At 41.0% G+C, this 17,562-nt stretch overlaps 1 protein-coding gene across 2 annotated transcripts in view; it reads left to right on the top strand.

The window, feature by feature from the left end:
* Positions 1 to 2,740: 2,740 nt before the first annotated feature.
* kirrel1a (kirre like nephrin family adhesion molecule 1a) overlaps positions 2,741 to 17,562 on the top strand; it is a 62,164-nt gene continuing 47,342 nt past the window's right edge. The window contains exon 1 of one of the 2 annotated variants that reach the window (XM_079811136.1): positions 2,741 to 3,084. In XM_079811136.1, coding sequence (XP_079667262.1) covers positions 3,036 to 3,084 — 49 coding nt within the window. In that variant the 5' untranslated portion in view covers positions 2,741 to 3,035. The remainder of the gene's footprint in view (positions 3,085 to 17,562) is intronic. The other variant, XM_079811135.1, reaches the window with a different exon arrangement.

Below are 17,562 nucleotides of genomic sequence, written 5' to 3'. Positions count from 1 at the left end.
AAGCTACATGTAGGGAAAAACTATTATGTATTAATTATAGGCTATACAAAAATTATATATACACATTGGTCAGGCATAACATTACGACCACCTTCCTACTATTGTGTTGGTCCGCCGTTTGCTGCCCAAACAGCCCTGACCTCTAGAGGCATGGACTCCACTAGACCCCTGAAGGTGTGCTGTGGTATCTGGCACCAAGATGTTAGCAGCAGATTCTTTAAGTCCTGTAAGTTTCTGCATGGATCGGACTTGTTTGTTCAGCACATCCCACAGATGCTCGATTGGATTGAGATCTGGGGAATTTGGAGGCCAAGTCAACACCTCAAACTCGTTGTTGTGCTCCTCAAAACATTCCTGAACCATTTTTGCTTTGTGGCAGAGCACATTATCTGCTGAAAGAGACACGGCCACCAGGGAATACCGTTTCCATGAAAGGCTGCACATGGTCTGCAACAATGCTTAGGTAGGTGGTACGTGTCAAAGTAACATCCACATGGATGGCAGAACATTGCCCAAAGCATCACTGCCTCCGCCGGCTTGCCTTCTCCCCATAGTGCATCCAGTGCCATGTGTCCACCAGGTAAGTGATGCACACGCACCCAGCCATCCACATGAAAATGTGATTCATCAGACCAGGCCACCTTCTTCCATTGCTCCGTGGTCCAGTTCTGATGCTCTGGGCACCCTGACTGGTCTGCGGCTATGCAGCCCCATAAGCAACAAACTGTGATGCACTGTGTATTCTGACACCTTTCTATCAGAACCAGCATTAACTTCTGGAGATTTGAAACATGTATCTTCGATTGTTTGCTGTTGGATGAACTGATTGTTAAAAGTACTGAACTGAAAGAAGATCACACTGTTGTGTTTCAGTGATTAAACCAAATGTTCTCATTACATATTACAATAATCTTGTACATATTAAATTACATATTAAAACAAACTGTGATGCACTGTGTATTCTGACACCTTTCTATCAGAACCAGCATTAACTTCTTGAGCAATTTGAGCTACAGTAGCTCGTCTGTTTGATCAGACCACACGGGCCAGCCTTCACTCTCCATGTGCATCAATGAGACATGACCCTGTCTCCGGTTCTCCACTGTTCCTTTCTTGGAGCACTTTTGATAGAGACTGACCACTGCAGACCGGGCACACCCCACAAGAGCTGCAGTTTTGGAGATGCTCTGACCCAGTCGTCTAGCCATCACAATTTGGCCCTTGTCAAACTCGCTCAAATCCTTACGCTATGCTCTACAATATTTTGCCAAAAGTTTTGGGATGCCTACCTTTACATGTACATGCACATGAACTTTAATGACATCCCATTCTTAATCCGTAGGGTTTAATATGGAGTTTGCCCATCCTTTGCAATTTTAACAGCTTCAACTCTTCTGTGAAGGATTTCCACAAGGTTTAGGAGTGTGTTTCTGGGAATTTTTGGCCATTCTTCTAGAAGTGCATTTGTGAGGTCAAGCACTGATGTTGGACGAGAAGGCCTGGCTCTCAGTCTCCGCTGTAATTCATCCCAAAGGTGTTCAATCGGGTTGAGGTCAGGACTCTGTGCAGGCCAGTCAAGTTCCTCCACACCAAACTCGCTCATCCATGTGTTTATGGACCTTGCTTTGTGCACTAGTGTGCAGTCATGTTGGAACAGGAAGGGGTCATCCCCAAACTGTTCCCACAAAGTTGGTATGGCAAAATGTCTTGGTATGCTGAAGCATTGAGAGTTCCTTTCACTGGAACTAAGGGGCTAAGCACAACCCCTGAAAAGCAACCACACACCATAATCCCCCCTCCACCAAACTTTACACTTGGCACAATGCAAACCGCCAAACCGGATTGCCAGACAGAGAAGCGTGATTGGTCACTCCAGAGAACACATCTCCACTGCTCTAGAGTCCAGTGGCGGCGTGCTTTACACCACTGGATCCGACGCTTTGCCTAGCGTCTGCATGCCAAGGGGCTTTATTTTATACACCTGTGGCCATGGAAGTGATTAGAAAACCTGAATTCAATGATTTGGAGGGGTGCCCCAAAACTTTTAGCAATTTTTTAACCAATAGGTCTATGTTCATTTGTAACACTAAGTAACAACTTTTTTTCTCGTTTCAATCAAACCTTTTATTCAAATGCTTTAGTATTGGTGCTCCCATCTTTTCGCCTCTCATAACGAATCGTACATGCATGTTCGATTAGAGTCGGTTCTGATTCGATGAGTTATCAACCCCGGATCGGACAAAGAAAGAACATACGGGTCCCTGTAATAAGGGCACTGTAAGTCGCTTTGGATAAATGTAAATGGGTCAAGACATGGACAACGTTGGACAACACGACGGATTTGATGTAGTAATGTTCAACACACCTGCATAAAACCTTAAAAGTTTAAGTGATGTTTTATTAACAAATTTCGGGAGAAATTCTCTGGGTTCGGGCCAAAACTCCCCTGGACAGCACGGCAAATACGCATAGGCTAATCTTTACTCTATTTAATTTGATGTAAGTGTGAACTCGTGAAAAGCAATTTCGAATGATTCTTTGATCCTACATCTAAAAGGAAAGTTCTGATTCATGAGTCAGCGAGTCGAAAAACCGTTAGACAGGGTTCAAATGGGTAAGCGAACCGGTTAATCAGAATCACTGAAAAGAATCGGTTCAAGAGAACGACTCGTTCATGAATTGGGCATCACTGAAAAGAAACAGAAAGGGAGGGAGCAGCTGCTGACACGAGAGAGAGAGAGAGAGAGAGAGAGAGAGAGAGAGAGAGAGAGAGAGAGAGAGAGAGAGAGAGAGAGAGAGAGAGAGAGAGAGAGAGAGATGAACAAGGAATGTGCCACTAATAAGAAACCGGAGCGTCGTTGAGGACGCAAGAGAGGAGGGCAAAAGAGGGAACGTCTGAAGAAAAACGACCAGAAATGCGTTAAAAAGTAGCGGAGGGGGGAGAAAAAGGGGTAACACACAGCCAACACGTGAATGGAAGGATTATAATCCACCGTTGGAGGGATTTTGACGCTCCCCATGAGGAGATTTGAACCATGCATGGACTGCTGCTGCTTCTGAGTTTGGCGTTGAGTTTCCACAGAGGTAAGAGCCTCGGCTTAATGAACCGCGAGCTGAAAGTTGTGTATCTGTGAGCGTGTATGAGAGAGAAATGGGAGAACGGGGGGAGAGATGTACTGTGGATCTTATAGCGTTCGTGTCTGTCCGGCCATCAAGGTGCAACGTGACCTTTGCGTTCCACGCGCAAAGTTAACGGTCGCTGATGTCGTTCGATGACTGAACTCCGCCAGTGCGGGAGGGAGACCGGAGAACGGCGGTCCCTCCCGTCAAACATGCTCTCGTCGTGAGAATACAAATTAGCGAAGGGGTTTCAGGGGGGGGGAAGGACACGCGCACATGCACACGCATGCAGGGGTTCTTTGACAGACTCCCGCATAAAGAAACGTTTTCTTATCCCGGGGGTCATGTAGGTAATTTCAGCACCTGCGCATGCCTGACACTCACAGTCAAGTACTGAATTTCCAATGCACACACACATAGCACGGCCAATTAATGTTGTGCATTGTACAAATCCAGGTGCGCCCGAATTAATGTATCCAGCGAGTTGCTAGGCGACAACACGGGGCTCTACCTGTTAGATTACAGCATCTTTTCCCGTGATCGCGCCTATGCGGACACCCTCCCTATTGTCTACTGTCACACACTGTGCATGTGTGTGTGTGTGTGTGTGTGTGTGTGTGTGTGTGAGTCAGAGAGCAGGTACAGACCACTCCATCATAGGTGAGGGGCGTGTTTTCGTCCCAGGAAGGTAACGAATGATGTAACCCGTTCTCACAAGGTGCAGAATCAAAGCACAAACATGCATATTCATCGAGGAATACCTTCTGAAGACAGGTTCAGGTGCTTTGAACGTCAGCCGTGTGACAAGATCTGGGGAGATTTGTCTTCCAGGGATACAGACACGGCTTTGTTCAGCAGCACACAACGTTTAAAGCTCTTCTAAAATGAAGCAGAATGCAGGATGAATGAAAGGTGCAATGTGCATTACAGGTAGCAGCAAACTAACGTGATGTTTTGCCTGTGGGGAAACAAAAGACAGAAAATACAACATTTTCAACTGGGCTGCGTAGGTTTTGCCGGAACAATTGTACAGTAATGCACACGCACTGATGTCATTTGAAATGATTTATTGCTATTATGTCTTAAGGTGGAACGTATTAAGGTATCGGTGCTTAGAAAATGACTCGGGTCAGACGCCTCCGCTCGTAAAGCAACATGACTTGGCATGTAAATTGGCCCTTCAGAAACCTCTTTTAAACTGGAATGACTTTTCTAAGGTTAGCAGAGACAATTGTGATGACCTCCTCGCAACAATGCAGCCATTGTCCTTCTAATAACTGTTCAATGGGGCTGTGTGCAGTGTAGTAATATAGGTCAACATTAAGCACACATTGTGAAGCATAGTAACCTGCTGAAGAGACGACTCCATCTGCACTTACTGTAACGGCGCTCTCCATTTTCATATGCATTAGAAATCAGACCAGGTTGCAGATTCTGTCGAGATAATATACTCATAATTTCCCTTTTTTGTTACCCTTGCAGGGTATATTCCCTGTGGTTTTGTCAGGAGTTGTTTTATTTGTGCATTGCGTACTCGTGTATAATGAAGAGGTCTATAATTTATACAGTGAAAAGCCGTTGTAATGCGAGTTTAAGCATCAGACTCTCTCCATCATAGCAGCCAGGAGTCATTCATTCAGGAGCAATACCTCTAATAAAACCTGCAGTGGTCCCATGAATCACACTGTGGCATGTCCTGTGATTTAACCTTTTACCAACAGAGCTTTGTTATTGTGTTTTTACTATGCAGGATTTATACACATTTCTGTAGATTATTACAAACCCAAATGCAGCACAGCATCATATCAATGAGGTGATTGTGTGCATTTGTGCAGTGTCAGCATGATTTCCTGTTGCATCTGTATTTATTTTGGTTAAAGTGCCCATGCTATGATTTTTTTGTAATATTACCTTTTAGCTAATTGTGAATGTTAAAGGTCTGCAAAGTTTTAAAGATAATAAAGTTATTGTCTCCTTAAAGAAATCTCGATTATGAACTGCTGAAATGAGTCGTCAGCAATTTCAGTCTCACTTCCTGTTACAAACCTACGTAACAATGAAACTAATTGGCGTTTCGCTTCCGATGCGCATTGTAGACCAATCACAACAGACTGGGCCATCTGACCAATCAGAGCAGAGTTGACCAATCACAACAGACTGGGCCATCTGACCAATCAGAGCAAGAGTTGACCAATCACAACAGACTGGGCCATCTGACCAATCAGAGCAGAGTAGACCAATCACAACAGACTGGGCCATCTGACCAATCAGAGCAGAGTAGACCAATCACAACAGACTGGGCCATCTGACCAATCAGAGCAGAGTAGACCAATCACAACAGACTGGGCCATCTGACCAATCAGAGCAGAGTAGACCAATCTCAACAGACTGGGCCATCTGACCAATCAGAGCAGAGTAGACCAATCACAACAGACTGGGCCATCTGACCAATCAGAGCAGAGTAGACCAATCACAACAGACTGGGCCATCTGACCAATCAGAGCAGAGTAGACCAATCACAACAGACTGGGCCATCTGACCAATCAGAGCAGAGTAGACCAATCACAACAGACTGGGCCATCTGACCAATCAGAGCAGAGTAGACCTATCACAACAGACTGGGCCATCTGACCAATCAGAGCAGAGTAGACCAATCACAACAGACTGGGCCATCTGACCAATCAGAGCAGAGTAGACCAATCACAACAGACTGGGCCATCTGACCAATCAGAGCAGAGTAGACCAATCACAACAGACTGGGCCATCTGACCAATCAGAGCAGAGTAGACCAATCACAACAGACTGGGCCATCTGACCAATCAGAGCAGAGTAGACCAATCACAACAGACTGGGCCATCTGACCAATCAGAGCAGAGTTGACCAATCTCAACAGACTGGGCCATCTGACCAATCAGAGCAGAGTTGACCAATCACAACTGACTGGGCCATCTGACCAATCACAACAGACCAATCACAATCACAACAGACCAATCACAATCACAACAGGCTGTCTGACCAATCAGAGCAGAGTAAGCTCACAGAAAGGAGGGATTTAGAGAGACTAAATCTTTGAACAGTTTTTTTTGAGAAATAAGGTGATGTGCAGTGTATATTATGAGAAAAATAAAGTGTTGTTTAAACTTAGAGACATGTAAACCTCTTGTAGGAGGAGACCTCCAAAACAAAATTAGGAACATTTAAAAGAGCATAATAGAGGCACTTTTAAGACACAAGTTGATAAATCACTTTATAACACAATCTCAGGAGTTTTTGTGTTTTCCTTCCAAACATGACCTGATAGAGCTGAGGAGGAGTGATGGGCAGAAGTGGATGTTTAATTCCCGTTCATGGATATCTGAGTTCCAGCTCTAATCAAACTCACCTGAAGCAGATAATTACAGTCTTCAGGTTCACATGTGAATCACAGGCAGGTGTGTGTGAACTGAAGTAGATCTCCGTGAGCGGTATCAGCACACCTGCTCATGTTTGTGATGATAGCTCACCAAGCCTTGCGTTTACTATCCCCCATGTTGTTCCAAACCCATTTGATGGTTTTGTCCGTTGATCGCTTGAGGATTTGTAAGGAATCTTCATGCAACAGGATCTATATCAAGCCCCAAAAACACCATAAACAAACCATTAATGTACTTTGTGTGACTTGTGCGTTCTTTTCCAAGTAGTTTTGATGTTTCACGTAAGAAATTGGAGAGTGAAATTTTTGTCTCCTTCTCACATATATTGAACCAACGACTCTTCGGCAGTGATGTGATTTATCGATTCACCATTTTTGTTTCTGAACATGATTTTAGAATTCAGTTTCTTCTGCAGAGGGGAAGAGTATCAGCAAATAACTTTCAGCCTCATGAAGCTGATTGACTTTCAGCCGGTCAATCAAAAAAAAAAAAAAAAAAAAAAAAATGTGTAAATCGTTCCAAATCTGTATGACTTTCTTTCTTCTCTGGAACATACAAGAATATATTTTGAGAATAATTTTTGTCCATCCATTTTTTGGATGAGCTTGAAGAAAAGCTCTGATTGAGGAGTTGGTTTGTGGTCTGTACCTGTTTGTTTTAGAAGGGAATTTATTTCTAGTGTATGTGATGTAATAATGGAAATCGCTGTGTTTGGCCCTTTTGAGCATCCTGGCATGAGCGTTGCCTTTTCTTTTATGGTTTTTAAAATAAATATATGTCGTTTTTTACCTTTGAACCTTTAAGGCGAGACACTACAGGCAAAACAGTTTTTTCATACATCGGTCAGCTTTGAGATTTTGGGCAAGTGTTTTTTCAGACGAGTGGAAAGAAAACATCCAAAATACACTTTTAAGTGCATCTTTTATAGCACTTTATCTATTTATCTATCTGTAGATTTAAATTATAGTACATTTCTTTAAAGGCTGTCTTCTCAAAATGAGTTTTTCCTCCTGCACTATTCCTATCTAGATTCTGAAGGTTTTTACAGAGGGGTTTGTTCATATATGATTTTATACAACATTTTATTAAAATTCTTTATTTATTTATGGAGTGATAATAAGAGAAATCCAAAATCCCCTCTGTAAAAACCTTAAGGCCTGTTCACACCGGGATAATTTTTGACTTCGTTTATCGCTGCCGTTTAACGCCTTGTGATTAAACAAAGGGCGCCAATGTGAGTGTGCACACCGACAGGCAAAACGGCAGACGTAAAAGCGTTTGTAAAAAACGCCTGGGGGGGTGGTTGTTTGTTTTGACGCTGCGCGTTAAAAACTGGCCGACCAATGAGATCTGCGCTTTTGTTCATGTGTCTGGAGCTGCTGAAGTTACAGTAAAACACGACTTGGTGGCGCTCAAGCACAAAACGGTCTGGCCGAGCACACATTATACGACAAAGAGGAAGTAAGTAGACAGAAAATAAGATGAGCTGCTAATGCTGCTTCGCCAGTTAGCAAAAAGTGTGTGAATGGTTTTGGCAAGCACGTAAATACATAGATATACATAATAAAGGCTAGCTGTCTCGTCCGCGCTGCTGGCCAATGGAGGTCGACGTCTGCAACTGGCGGCCATCTTGTCACAGGCAGCTCGCTAACTCCTAACATTGTTTTCAGGGTGCTTGCAGTTTTTAAATAACCATAACTTGCTCAATTTTCTACTGATTTTCAAACTGTTTGGTTTGTTATAAACGTCAGAGATGTAGTTATGACACTGCATATGTATGAAAAATTATTCATAATTTGTTCAAGCATCCATAATTATAGCCACGTTAATAACGTTTGTATTAACATCTACTGAATTTGCACGGCGCATCGCCAGTGAAAATCGCTTGGGTGTGAACACAAAGACACGCCGAAAAACGCTGACGATAAGCGCGCAAGATAATCGTCCCAGTGTGCACAGGCCTTTAGACTCTATGTCAAAAAAGTGAAACAAGATGTGTAATACAAAAACAATTCTGTAATTCTTAATGTAATCAATCAACTGGGGAAGTATGGTGATATATATATTAGTTTATTATTTTTTACCCTATTCACCCGGGGTATCTTGCCTTAAAAAGGGCATCACGACCCCTACATCCCATTCGGTTGTGCTAGATGGAGTTGTTTTGGTGTGTGTACACCCCCTAAGAAATGCATAGGATCAGGCTCACATAAACCTGAATCCAACCTAATGATGTATGGCTTTCATTACGTCAACATGCAGTTCAATTTCACCCTATATAATACAAGTTATTGATCATATTGGGAATGATTCATCCATGCATGTTTCGTTTTTTGAAATGAGTTTTGACCTTGTATTTTTCAATCAGAATGACCACAGACTTCTCTCTGGTGTTGTGTGCCGGACTTCAGTCCGCTTAAACCCTGCACCTCCATCCAATCAACAACCGATGATGGATAGAGCCAAGTCTTTATTTTTTCTCGATAAACTGTTTTACTTCAATGCGCGTCACATTTCAGAGGAAAAGATCCGTCACCACTTCTGTTTCATCACGACTTTGAGACCGATGAGTCAGTTAATCGTTCAGGCAACCCAGTGGACGACTGGATTTTGAAAGTATGTAGTTTACTAGTTGAAATGTTTCTTTGTGTCTGGAGGTGAGCGTGTAAGAAACGACGGGCTTTGGGGACAGGTGGGTGAGGTTGAGGGACTGAATTGACAATGATTTGAGTTTTCTTTTTGTTGTTGTTGGGGGGTGGATGGGTGAAGGGGGAACTAGAGGGGGGTGTGCTTTAGGCCAGAGGGAGAGAAAGGCAGTATTACTCATGCCCGACTGCTCTCATAGAAGAGGCTGCTCACACCCTCTCTTCTCCAATCTCTCTCTTTCTCTTGTTTCCAGTGAATGTGAGGGGGGAAAGGTTCAAAGGCCCGGCTTAGACGAGGATCTTTGAACCCCCCTCGCCTCTTTTAGGGGCTCCCGCATCCCATCTCATTGAAACGATTTTGAACATGCCATGTTTCCCTTCAGATGAACAGCCTTCCATTCATCCACATTGTGTTTTGTCAGCGTTAGCCGTTACTTTGTCATGTTTAGAAGAATAGTTTAGCCAAAAATGAAAATTCCTTCATCATGTACTCTCATGTCATAATCAGAACACTAAAGGAGACATTTTGAAGAACGCGCCAGCCATATTTTCCCCGTACAACTACACAGAATGGCAACTGGAAGTTTCAAGCTTCAAAAACCGCCATAAAAGTGGTCCGTACAACTTGTGTGAGAGAAGTAATTTATTCTTTGATCTGGTTCACAAAACTCAGCTAAATGATTCGTTCACGAACTGGAATGATTCGGATCTCGAGTTCAACTCGTGCATTTTACTGAATGAGCAATATAGACTACTTTTATGAAACTTTTACAGTGTTTTTGCCTTCTTATTAAAGTTTGAAAGCTCCAGTTTTTTGTCACTGTATGGACAAAGACCAACCCAAACATCCGTCAAAATGTTGTCACCTTTTGAGTTTCACAAAAGAAATAAAGTCATAGTACGTGTTTGCAGCGACAAGTAGTAATTAATGTGCGAATTTAAATGAACTATCCCTTTAAAATGTGCCTTCGCTCCTGCATTGCACATCTCTTTCTTTCTTTCTTTCTTTCCAGAAATGGTTTTGTCGAGTGGCCCCTTGTTCTGGCCCTCGCTCTGCTTTTCATTCTTTTGTCGTTCCTCACTCCCTCAGTCTTCTCATTTTTCCCTTCTCCCTCTTTCCATCCCCCAGTTCGTTTTCCCCCTTCCCTCTTTCTAATAAGTTCCAGATGTGTTTTTTACATTCCTGTAGTCAGAGGAGAGGGGGAGGGGTCACGGAATGGGAGAGGGAAACAGGGACAGAGGAAAAAAAAGAGAGGGAGAGAGAGAGAGATGGAGAAGCACATGAATTAAAAGAGAGCGCATGATGAAGAGGCCACTCTGTACTGTAGACACTGATGAGATTCTCCTCTGTTGTGTGTGTGTGTGTGTGTGTGTGTGTGTGGGGAGTTTTTCAGACATCCCCTCCCACCGCTTCCCCTCCCCCACTGCATTGGAATGTGGCTGATGATGATGGTGATGTCATTTCTCGTTCTCTGAAGTTTTCAAATCCGGGAGGGCCGATCGGCGAATTCGGCCAATCAGCCGACCCGCAATAAATGCCGTTCACAGTTGGGGAGACAGGGAGGCGTTCTGCATCAGAAAGCATTATTACCGGTCACCCGGTGAGCTTGTGGAGCAAAATGTAGAGCTGTTAAACTGCTCGCTGTTCCGGTGCTGACTCAATACAAAGATGCATTGTGAAGTCGACGTGAAACCAAAATGGACCTTTGACTTTACTAACATATGTTCCTGGGCTTGTTGAGGAGCATTCATTTGTGCGTGTTAATACCAAAAAAAAGTTTGCACTTTTTCAATAATGTTCAGTTAATGCAACAATGAACGATACTTTTATGTCATTTTATTTTTAATTTAGGTTAATGTTTATATATTAACATTTATAACTCATGTTTGTTCATAATACATTAATAGGCCTATTAATTGAACTTAAAATATTAGCTATGTTATTAGTACTGTAATTGTGTAAATTAGCATTAATCTGATTAATAAATGCGTTAAAAGTTTTGTTAATTAGTTAATACCTATTGCATTAACTAATGTTAACAAACTGAACCTGAAAGTAAAGTGTAGGGCCCTATAAAAATCCTTATAAAAACCTAAATTCCAGTTTGAAATGTTTTGGACTCTTTTTTTAATGTTAAATACAATTTTAGTAATCATATAGCATGTCTAATTAATTGAAATTAAAATCTTACGTGAAACTTGAAGTTTTACAAAATTACATGTTAAGGGCCCTATGAAGTTTCTTGTTTTTCTCAAATTCTCAAAGTTATTTTTTTAATCCAAATTTTGTGTTTTCTGTATTTTTCTGAATTCCATTGTAATGGTTTAATTACATTTTAATAATGAAAAATCATGTCTAATTAATTGAATTAATAAAAACAACTATTTATTAATTTTAAAATAAAATTTCATTTTTAAGAAAAATTTTTTTTTTTCTTTCAGAAATTCTGTGCAATCAACTGAAGGCATAAAACATGAATTTAATTTATCTTTTAATCATATGAAATTAAACAAACCTTTTGTGTCAAACAAATTGCTGCACAAAAATTGTTTTATTAATAATGTATTATTACTTTTTTATTGTTATTATTACATAAATTAAGACATAAGTTCTACTGTACAATAGTAATGTATTTCTGTCATAATTTCAAGGTAAATCGAACTTTTATTTTGACGGGTTGCCGTGAAGACCTTTGAGTTGATATGACGATGCTTTTTATTTACGTTTTATTTACTTAGTCATCTAAAATTTGTCAAATTCCATGAAATTCCGTGTTATACAGTAAATTCCATTCTTATGACTGGATTCCGCGATTCCATCCGCAATTTCGCATCACGGAAATCTTAGGGCCCTAAAAGTGTAAGCAAAAAAATGTATTCAATATCTTATTCAATAAATGTAAGTAATCTACCCATAATATGAAGCTCTACCAGTAAATATGAAGATACGTTTCTAGCTCTGACTGATTTTAAATCATAATTTTGTCCACCCCTGAAACGGCTCATACAACTAACTTTACCTGATCTATTGAATTAAATACGCTATAAAGGTGTGCTCATTCAGGGACAGGGACGAAGAACATACAGTTCAGTATGATAACAAACATTAAAGAGTAATGCTGTTAAACTGAATGTACAAAGTAAACTGTTTGCTCGACAATATCCATAACTTAACACTGATATAGGAGCAACGCAGTTTATCTGTCAATCAATTGTGTTTTTATATACATTATATATAAAAATATACTGGATGAGCACAACCCCCCCACCCCCCCCCCCCACCCAAACTGACCACCAACCACAACTTTCAGATGCCATATTTATATTATACTGTCATGGAGTGGAATGGACCGTACAGGATTGTGGGATATCAAAGGCAGAAAGGCCACTACATCTATGCTGCCCTCAAAAATCGATCATATGCAGGCCTGGTTGCTTTCCTACCTTCATATCCTGCCATTTTTCAACTTTTTTTTTTGGACACAGCCACTGTGAACCTTTCGGCACGCCCATTACAACCTGCAGCTATCCCTGTCTCGCAGCACTGGAAGTAAAAATCCCAATATTTCAACTTATGTTTTATGTAATTGTGTTAATTCCTGGTGAAAAAAAAAACAAGAATCATGACTCTTCTATTGGATTGTAGTTCTTTCCTTCACCAAAGCAGTTTTTTGTCCAATTTTTAAATACTTTTTTGCTTAAAATCAAAGTTTGTAATGTTGTGATTCACCTTCTAGTTGGTTGTTTTGGTTCATGGCTTATAACGTTTTTTGGGGAAAATATTTTTGGAACCAAGGCCATTGTTACACTATATTTGCCAATAGATAAAATAAAGTCATGCCTTCATTTTTTTGTTGAATATATATATATATATATATAAATACTCGTAAATAGGGTTTGAAAGTGGTGGGGAATTGTGGAAATATTACAAGTTGAAAACTTAACAGGAATTAATTGGAAATTTGAAGTAATTTATACAAACTGTATAATATACAAACATAAATATAAGCAGACATTCATGCAAATGAAGACACTTTTAAAAATTTTTTTTTGAATAAAATAAACATATTCCCTATGATCCCCTCCAGAATGTAAAATTAAATCTGATTCAAGGGTGTGGCCTCAATATCCCATAATTTACTCACCTTTAAGCCAGCCTATAGGTGTATATATGACTTTCTTTTCTTACGTCGGGTCAGAGGTCACTCTTCCGACGGAACTAGACTCGTGTGATTACAGTTTATAAAGTTATAATTATGGATATTTTTCTTACACAAATGCATTGCTTCGCTTCAGAAGGCCTTTATTAACCCACTGGAGCCGTGTGGAGCACTTTTATGATGGAGGGATGCACTTTTTTGTGCTTCAAAAACTCAGGCTCTATTCACTTCCATTATAAAGCTTGGAAGAGCCAGGCTATTTTTTATATAACTCAGGTCATATACACCTAGGATGGCTTGAGGTTGAATAAATGATGGGCTAATTTTCATTTTTGGGTTAACCAACCTTTTAAGTTCCATATTATAGTCTAACCTACAATTTAGCAAATTTCCAGTTGATTCCCATTAATTCCCATATATTCAGTTAATTCCCATGGAAAGTTTCCAACTTTGAAAATTCCAGGAATTTTGCAGCCCTACACGTATTTCTTTTTTCTTCTTTTTTTCGGATTAACAATTAAGTAAAATGGGTTGTGAACGGCATTTCATGTCGACTTGAAGCTACGGATGAATACATTAAGAGCGCATAAACATCAATCAGACATTAATGACTCTTGGCTAGTTACTCATCATCATCATAGCTCATCTTTAGATCGACATCGAAGGAGATTCCCACAGTTGAGTTGAGCGCTTGCTTTTAGTGTTTTCAAGTGTCAAGTGTTTTCCATTCTTTTGCATCAAAGTACGTCAAAGTCATAAAATAAAAGGCATATGATGAAACAGCAATACATTTTCTCTGTCTTCTGAGAGCGAGTTTAATGTCAGGTTGTGCGTGTTTCCTCATATGCGTGCACACACACACACACACACACACACACACACACAAACCACATCTGGCATTCTCAGCCTCTTGATATTTGTTTGGAAAGCCAAATATTTAGTGCACTGAAAGGATGTCTGTGAGGTATTAGGTAATACTTCAAGCCTCGGCCTATTGGAAGTGGACAGTCCTTCCAAGCATTAGCATAGCACTCTGCTGATGACCCTTGAGGTTGCCATGGTCACTGTATGCAATATTATGTCAATGTTCCCACAGTAGCCATGGCAACAATAGCCCTGAAAGCGATTTGCGCAAATAAATAATGTTAAAATCAGCTCTATAAATGCTGCAGAAGCTGAGACGCGGCGGCCGGGAAGGGAGCGAAACGGGGGAAGAGTAGAAACCAGTGAGAAATAATTTTCCTTCCCTTCTATTTCAAATAGATCGGTTTCTATAGCAACTCAGGGCTGAATGGATAGAGGGACAAAGAATGTGAAGGAGAGGAATGAGGGATGGAGGGGCAGAAAAGGATGAGGAGAGAGAGATGTGTGAAGAGGAAGATGAGAATGACAGAGCGACACGGGGAAAGAGGTGTTTCTCCTCACTGTCAGGAATGGCAAGGGCGAATCTAGAGAAGCCAAGCGGGAAGATGATGAAGAGAAAGCGACGGATGAGGCTGCGGACAAATAGGAGACGACATGAGGAAATGTTGACGACGGAGAGGGACACTAGACTTGTATATAACAAGGCAAAGAGCTCGTACACTGTTAGCTAGTGACTGTAAAAACAGGCTGTCTGGGTGAATTAGGTTGTTCTTGTCCATTGTTTTGCAATGCAGTTATTGCATTAACTGTTAAATTAAACCACATACAGTATGTACATGCATACACACATACACATGCATTACCATTTGTAATCTCAAAATCCATCGGGTAATCAATAGGGATGCATTCCGATACCGATACCGATATAAATTATAGGTTTTAAATGAGCAAAGTTAAGAAATGTATGCTTTAAGGTGTACTAGCTAGGCTTATCCACCTGGCGCGCTATTGGTGGGTTTAACACAATGACGAATAGAGAAGCGATTTGAACTATGCCCATTGATCACGCCTCTTGTGCAGTAGAAAATACAGAGCAGACTCCCCAGACTAATGTTCAATCATAAATTGAGCTTGGTCTGGTGATAGCCAGACATCAAATCATCTTCACTGAACATGGATTGGATCCATTTAACATTCAACAGGTCAACATAAATGCAACAGAACAAAGATGCATTTGAAATGAACAGTGCTTTACTGTTTACGTTCACTTAAGCCATAACCAACTGTGTTTACATGGAGACCCACCAAGATTGGCATTTTGATATACATTTTGTGTGAATTTGCCCGTCCAAGAGAGCTGGCGTATCTGACCAATCATAATGCAGAATCTGCCATTTTGTCCGACAAACAAACCAGACAGGAGAGTTAGGAGATTACCGTCGGTGGATTTATACTGTGTGTATTTACGTCTCCCTGTGGATTAAACAACATAGGCTACCTTCTGATGTTCATTCATGTTTATTTCGTGTTGTAACTAAGGATGCACCGGTTCACCGGCCAATAATCGGAACCGGCCATTTTTTGCTTCTAGCGCAAGAGAGAAACCGAACGGTATTTATGCAATTAATTTCACCTCATATCAGACGAACGCTTCAGCTCTGCAGACTGCCTTCACTTCCCGTGTGTGAGGTCAAAATTACAGCCGGGTCATAGATATATACATAGATAACTCATTAGTGCCTGCGTGGATCATGGCGTGGATCGCTCGAATGAGGAATCTATGTATACATTTCTATGACCCGGCTGTAATTTTGACCTCACACACGGGAAGTGAAGGCCGTCTGCAGAGCTGAAGCGTTCGTCTGATATGAGGTGATATATTTGCATAAATACCGCTCGGTTTCTCTCAGAAACCGATCGTTTCGTGTCTTAAGACATCAATGTGTCGTCACGAGCCGCGGGGTTTAATTTGAAGTTGTCTGTCCATGTTTTTTTTACTCTAATAGAATTAGACCCCATTGACAAGCATTATATGAGTGACACACAGCAACGGTTGGAGTTAAAAATCTTCATTTGTGTTCTACTGAAGAAACGAAGACACCTACATCTTGGATGCCTTAGGGGTAAGCAGAAAAACATCAAATTTTTGTTTTTGGGTGAGCTATCCCTTTAAGGGTGGGTTGCACTATAGGATTCTTTAGCCTGGCGTTGGTTCCTCCCGATCAGCCCTTCGGTCTTTCTACGTAGTTAATGTGTTTAGAATTAAGTGGTGCAACACAACTCGATTTAAAATAAAACCCAGATCAACAAATCCTTGATTTTTAGTGGTCAACTTTGCTTAATTTAATCCTTATTAGTGCAACTCACCCGCTGTTTTTAGTTATTGAAATACTGCAGCAGGTGCTGTATATAGCTCACGAGTGCCCAAAACCTGCATCTTGTTCATATATTTTTGTTTTTAAGATGGAAAATTGACAGGCTTGTGCTGCAGTTCTATGGCTGTTTTGCCCTCCAGGGCTCCACGACAGTCACGTGACTGAAAACTATGAATTGAGTTCTCTTTTGCGTCATCTTGCGCTTGAATATTTAAATTGTCAAAACTTGTGTGATGATGCAGCGCTGGCCTGATCAGGACAGTGACAGTTCCATCAGTTGTCCTGGCCGTCGTTCACGCTAGCCCCGGGCAGTCTGGATTGTCGAGCCCTGCTGTATTTCGTACAGGTTTCATTTTGTTTTAAGTATTTAATTATTTTACCCAGAGAAAAACGATGGATTATGCAACAAACGTTATACAACTCAGTGCCTTGACACAGTTAATTCATCAAAACCATTAGTATTGGCCTTTTTCATGCTATAGCCGATATGCCCATGGTTTTAAATTAATCAAAAATCGGCCGATAAATCTCAGCGGCCGATACATCGTTGCATCACTAGTAATTGTTTAGCAGTTATTTAACTGTATAAGGCCCGGTTTCACAGACAGGGCTTAGATTAAGCCAGGATTAGGTCCATTAGGGCACTTAAGTAGCTTTTATAAAAAGCCTTAGAAAATACATTCCTTGTGTGCATCTTGAGACAAAACAATGGCACTGACGTATTTTAAGATTTATCAGTGCAAGTTGCTCTGAGTTAAAACAGCTCAAACATGCATTTTAGTCTGGGACTGGCTTAAGCCTTGTCTGTGAAACCAGGGGTTGATGTTAAAAAAGCACAAGAGGTTTACAAACACATAAGTCAACCACATACATGCATGCATACACACACATGTACATTCCTGCAAACAAGGGAAAAACTTTTGGGGTAGTTTTTTTTTGCATACGTCAGCTGTTGCTATGGTGACGCAACACTATGAGCCAGTGA

Source organism: Gobio gobio, assembly GCF_949357685.1.
Source record: "Gobio gobio genome assembly, chromosome: 2".
Lineage (NCBI taxonomy): Eukaryota > Metazoa > Chordata > Actinopteri > Cypriniformes > Gobionidae > Gobio > Gobio gobio.
Note: the sequence above shows the minus strand (reverse complement) of the source record. Positions and strands in the feature narration are given on the sequence as shown.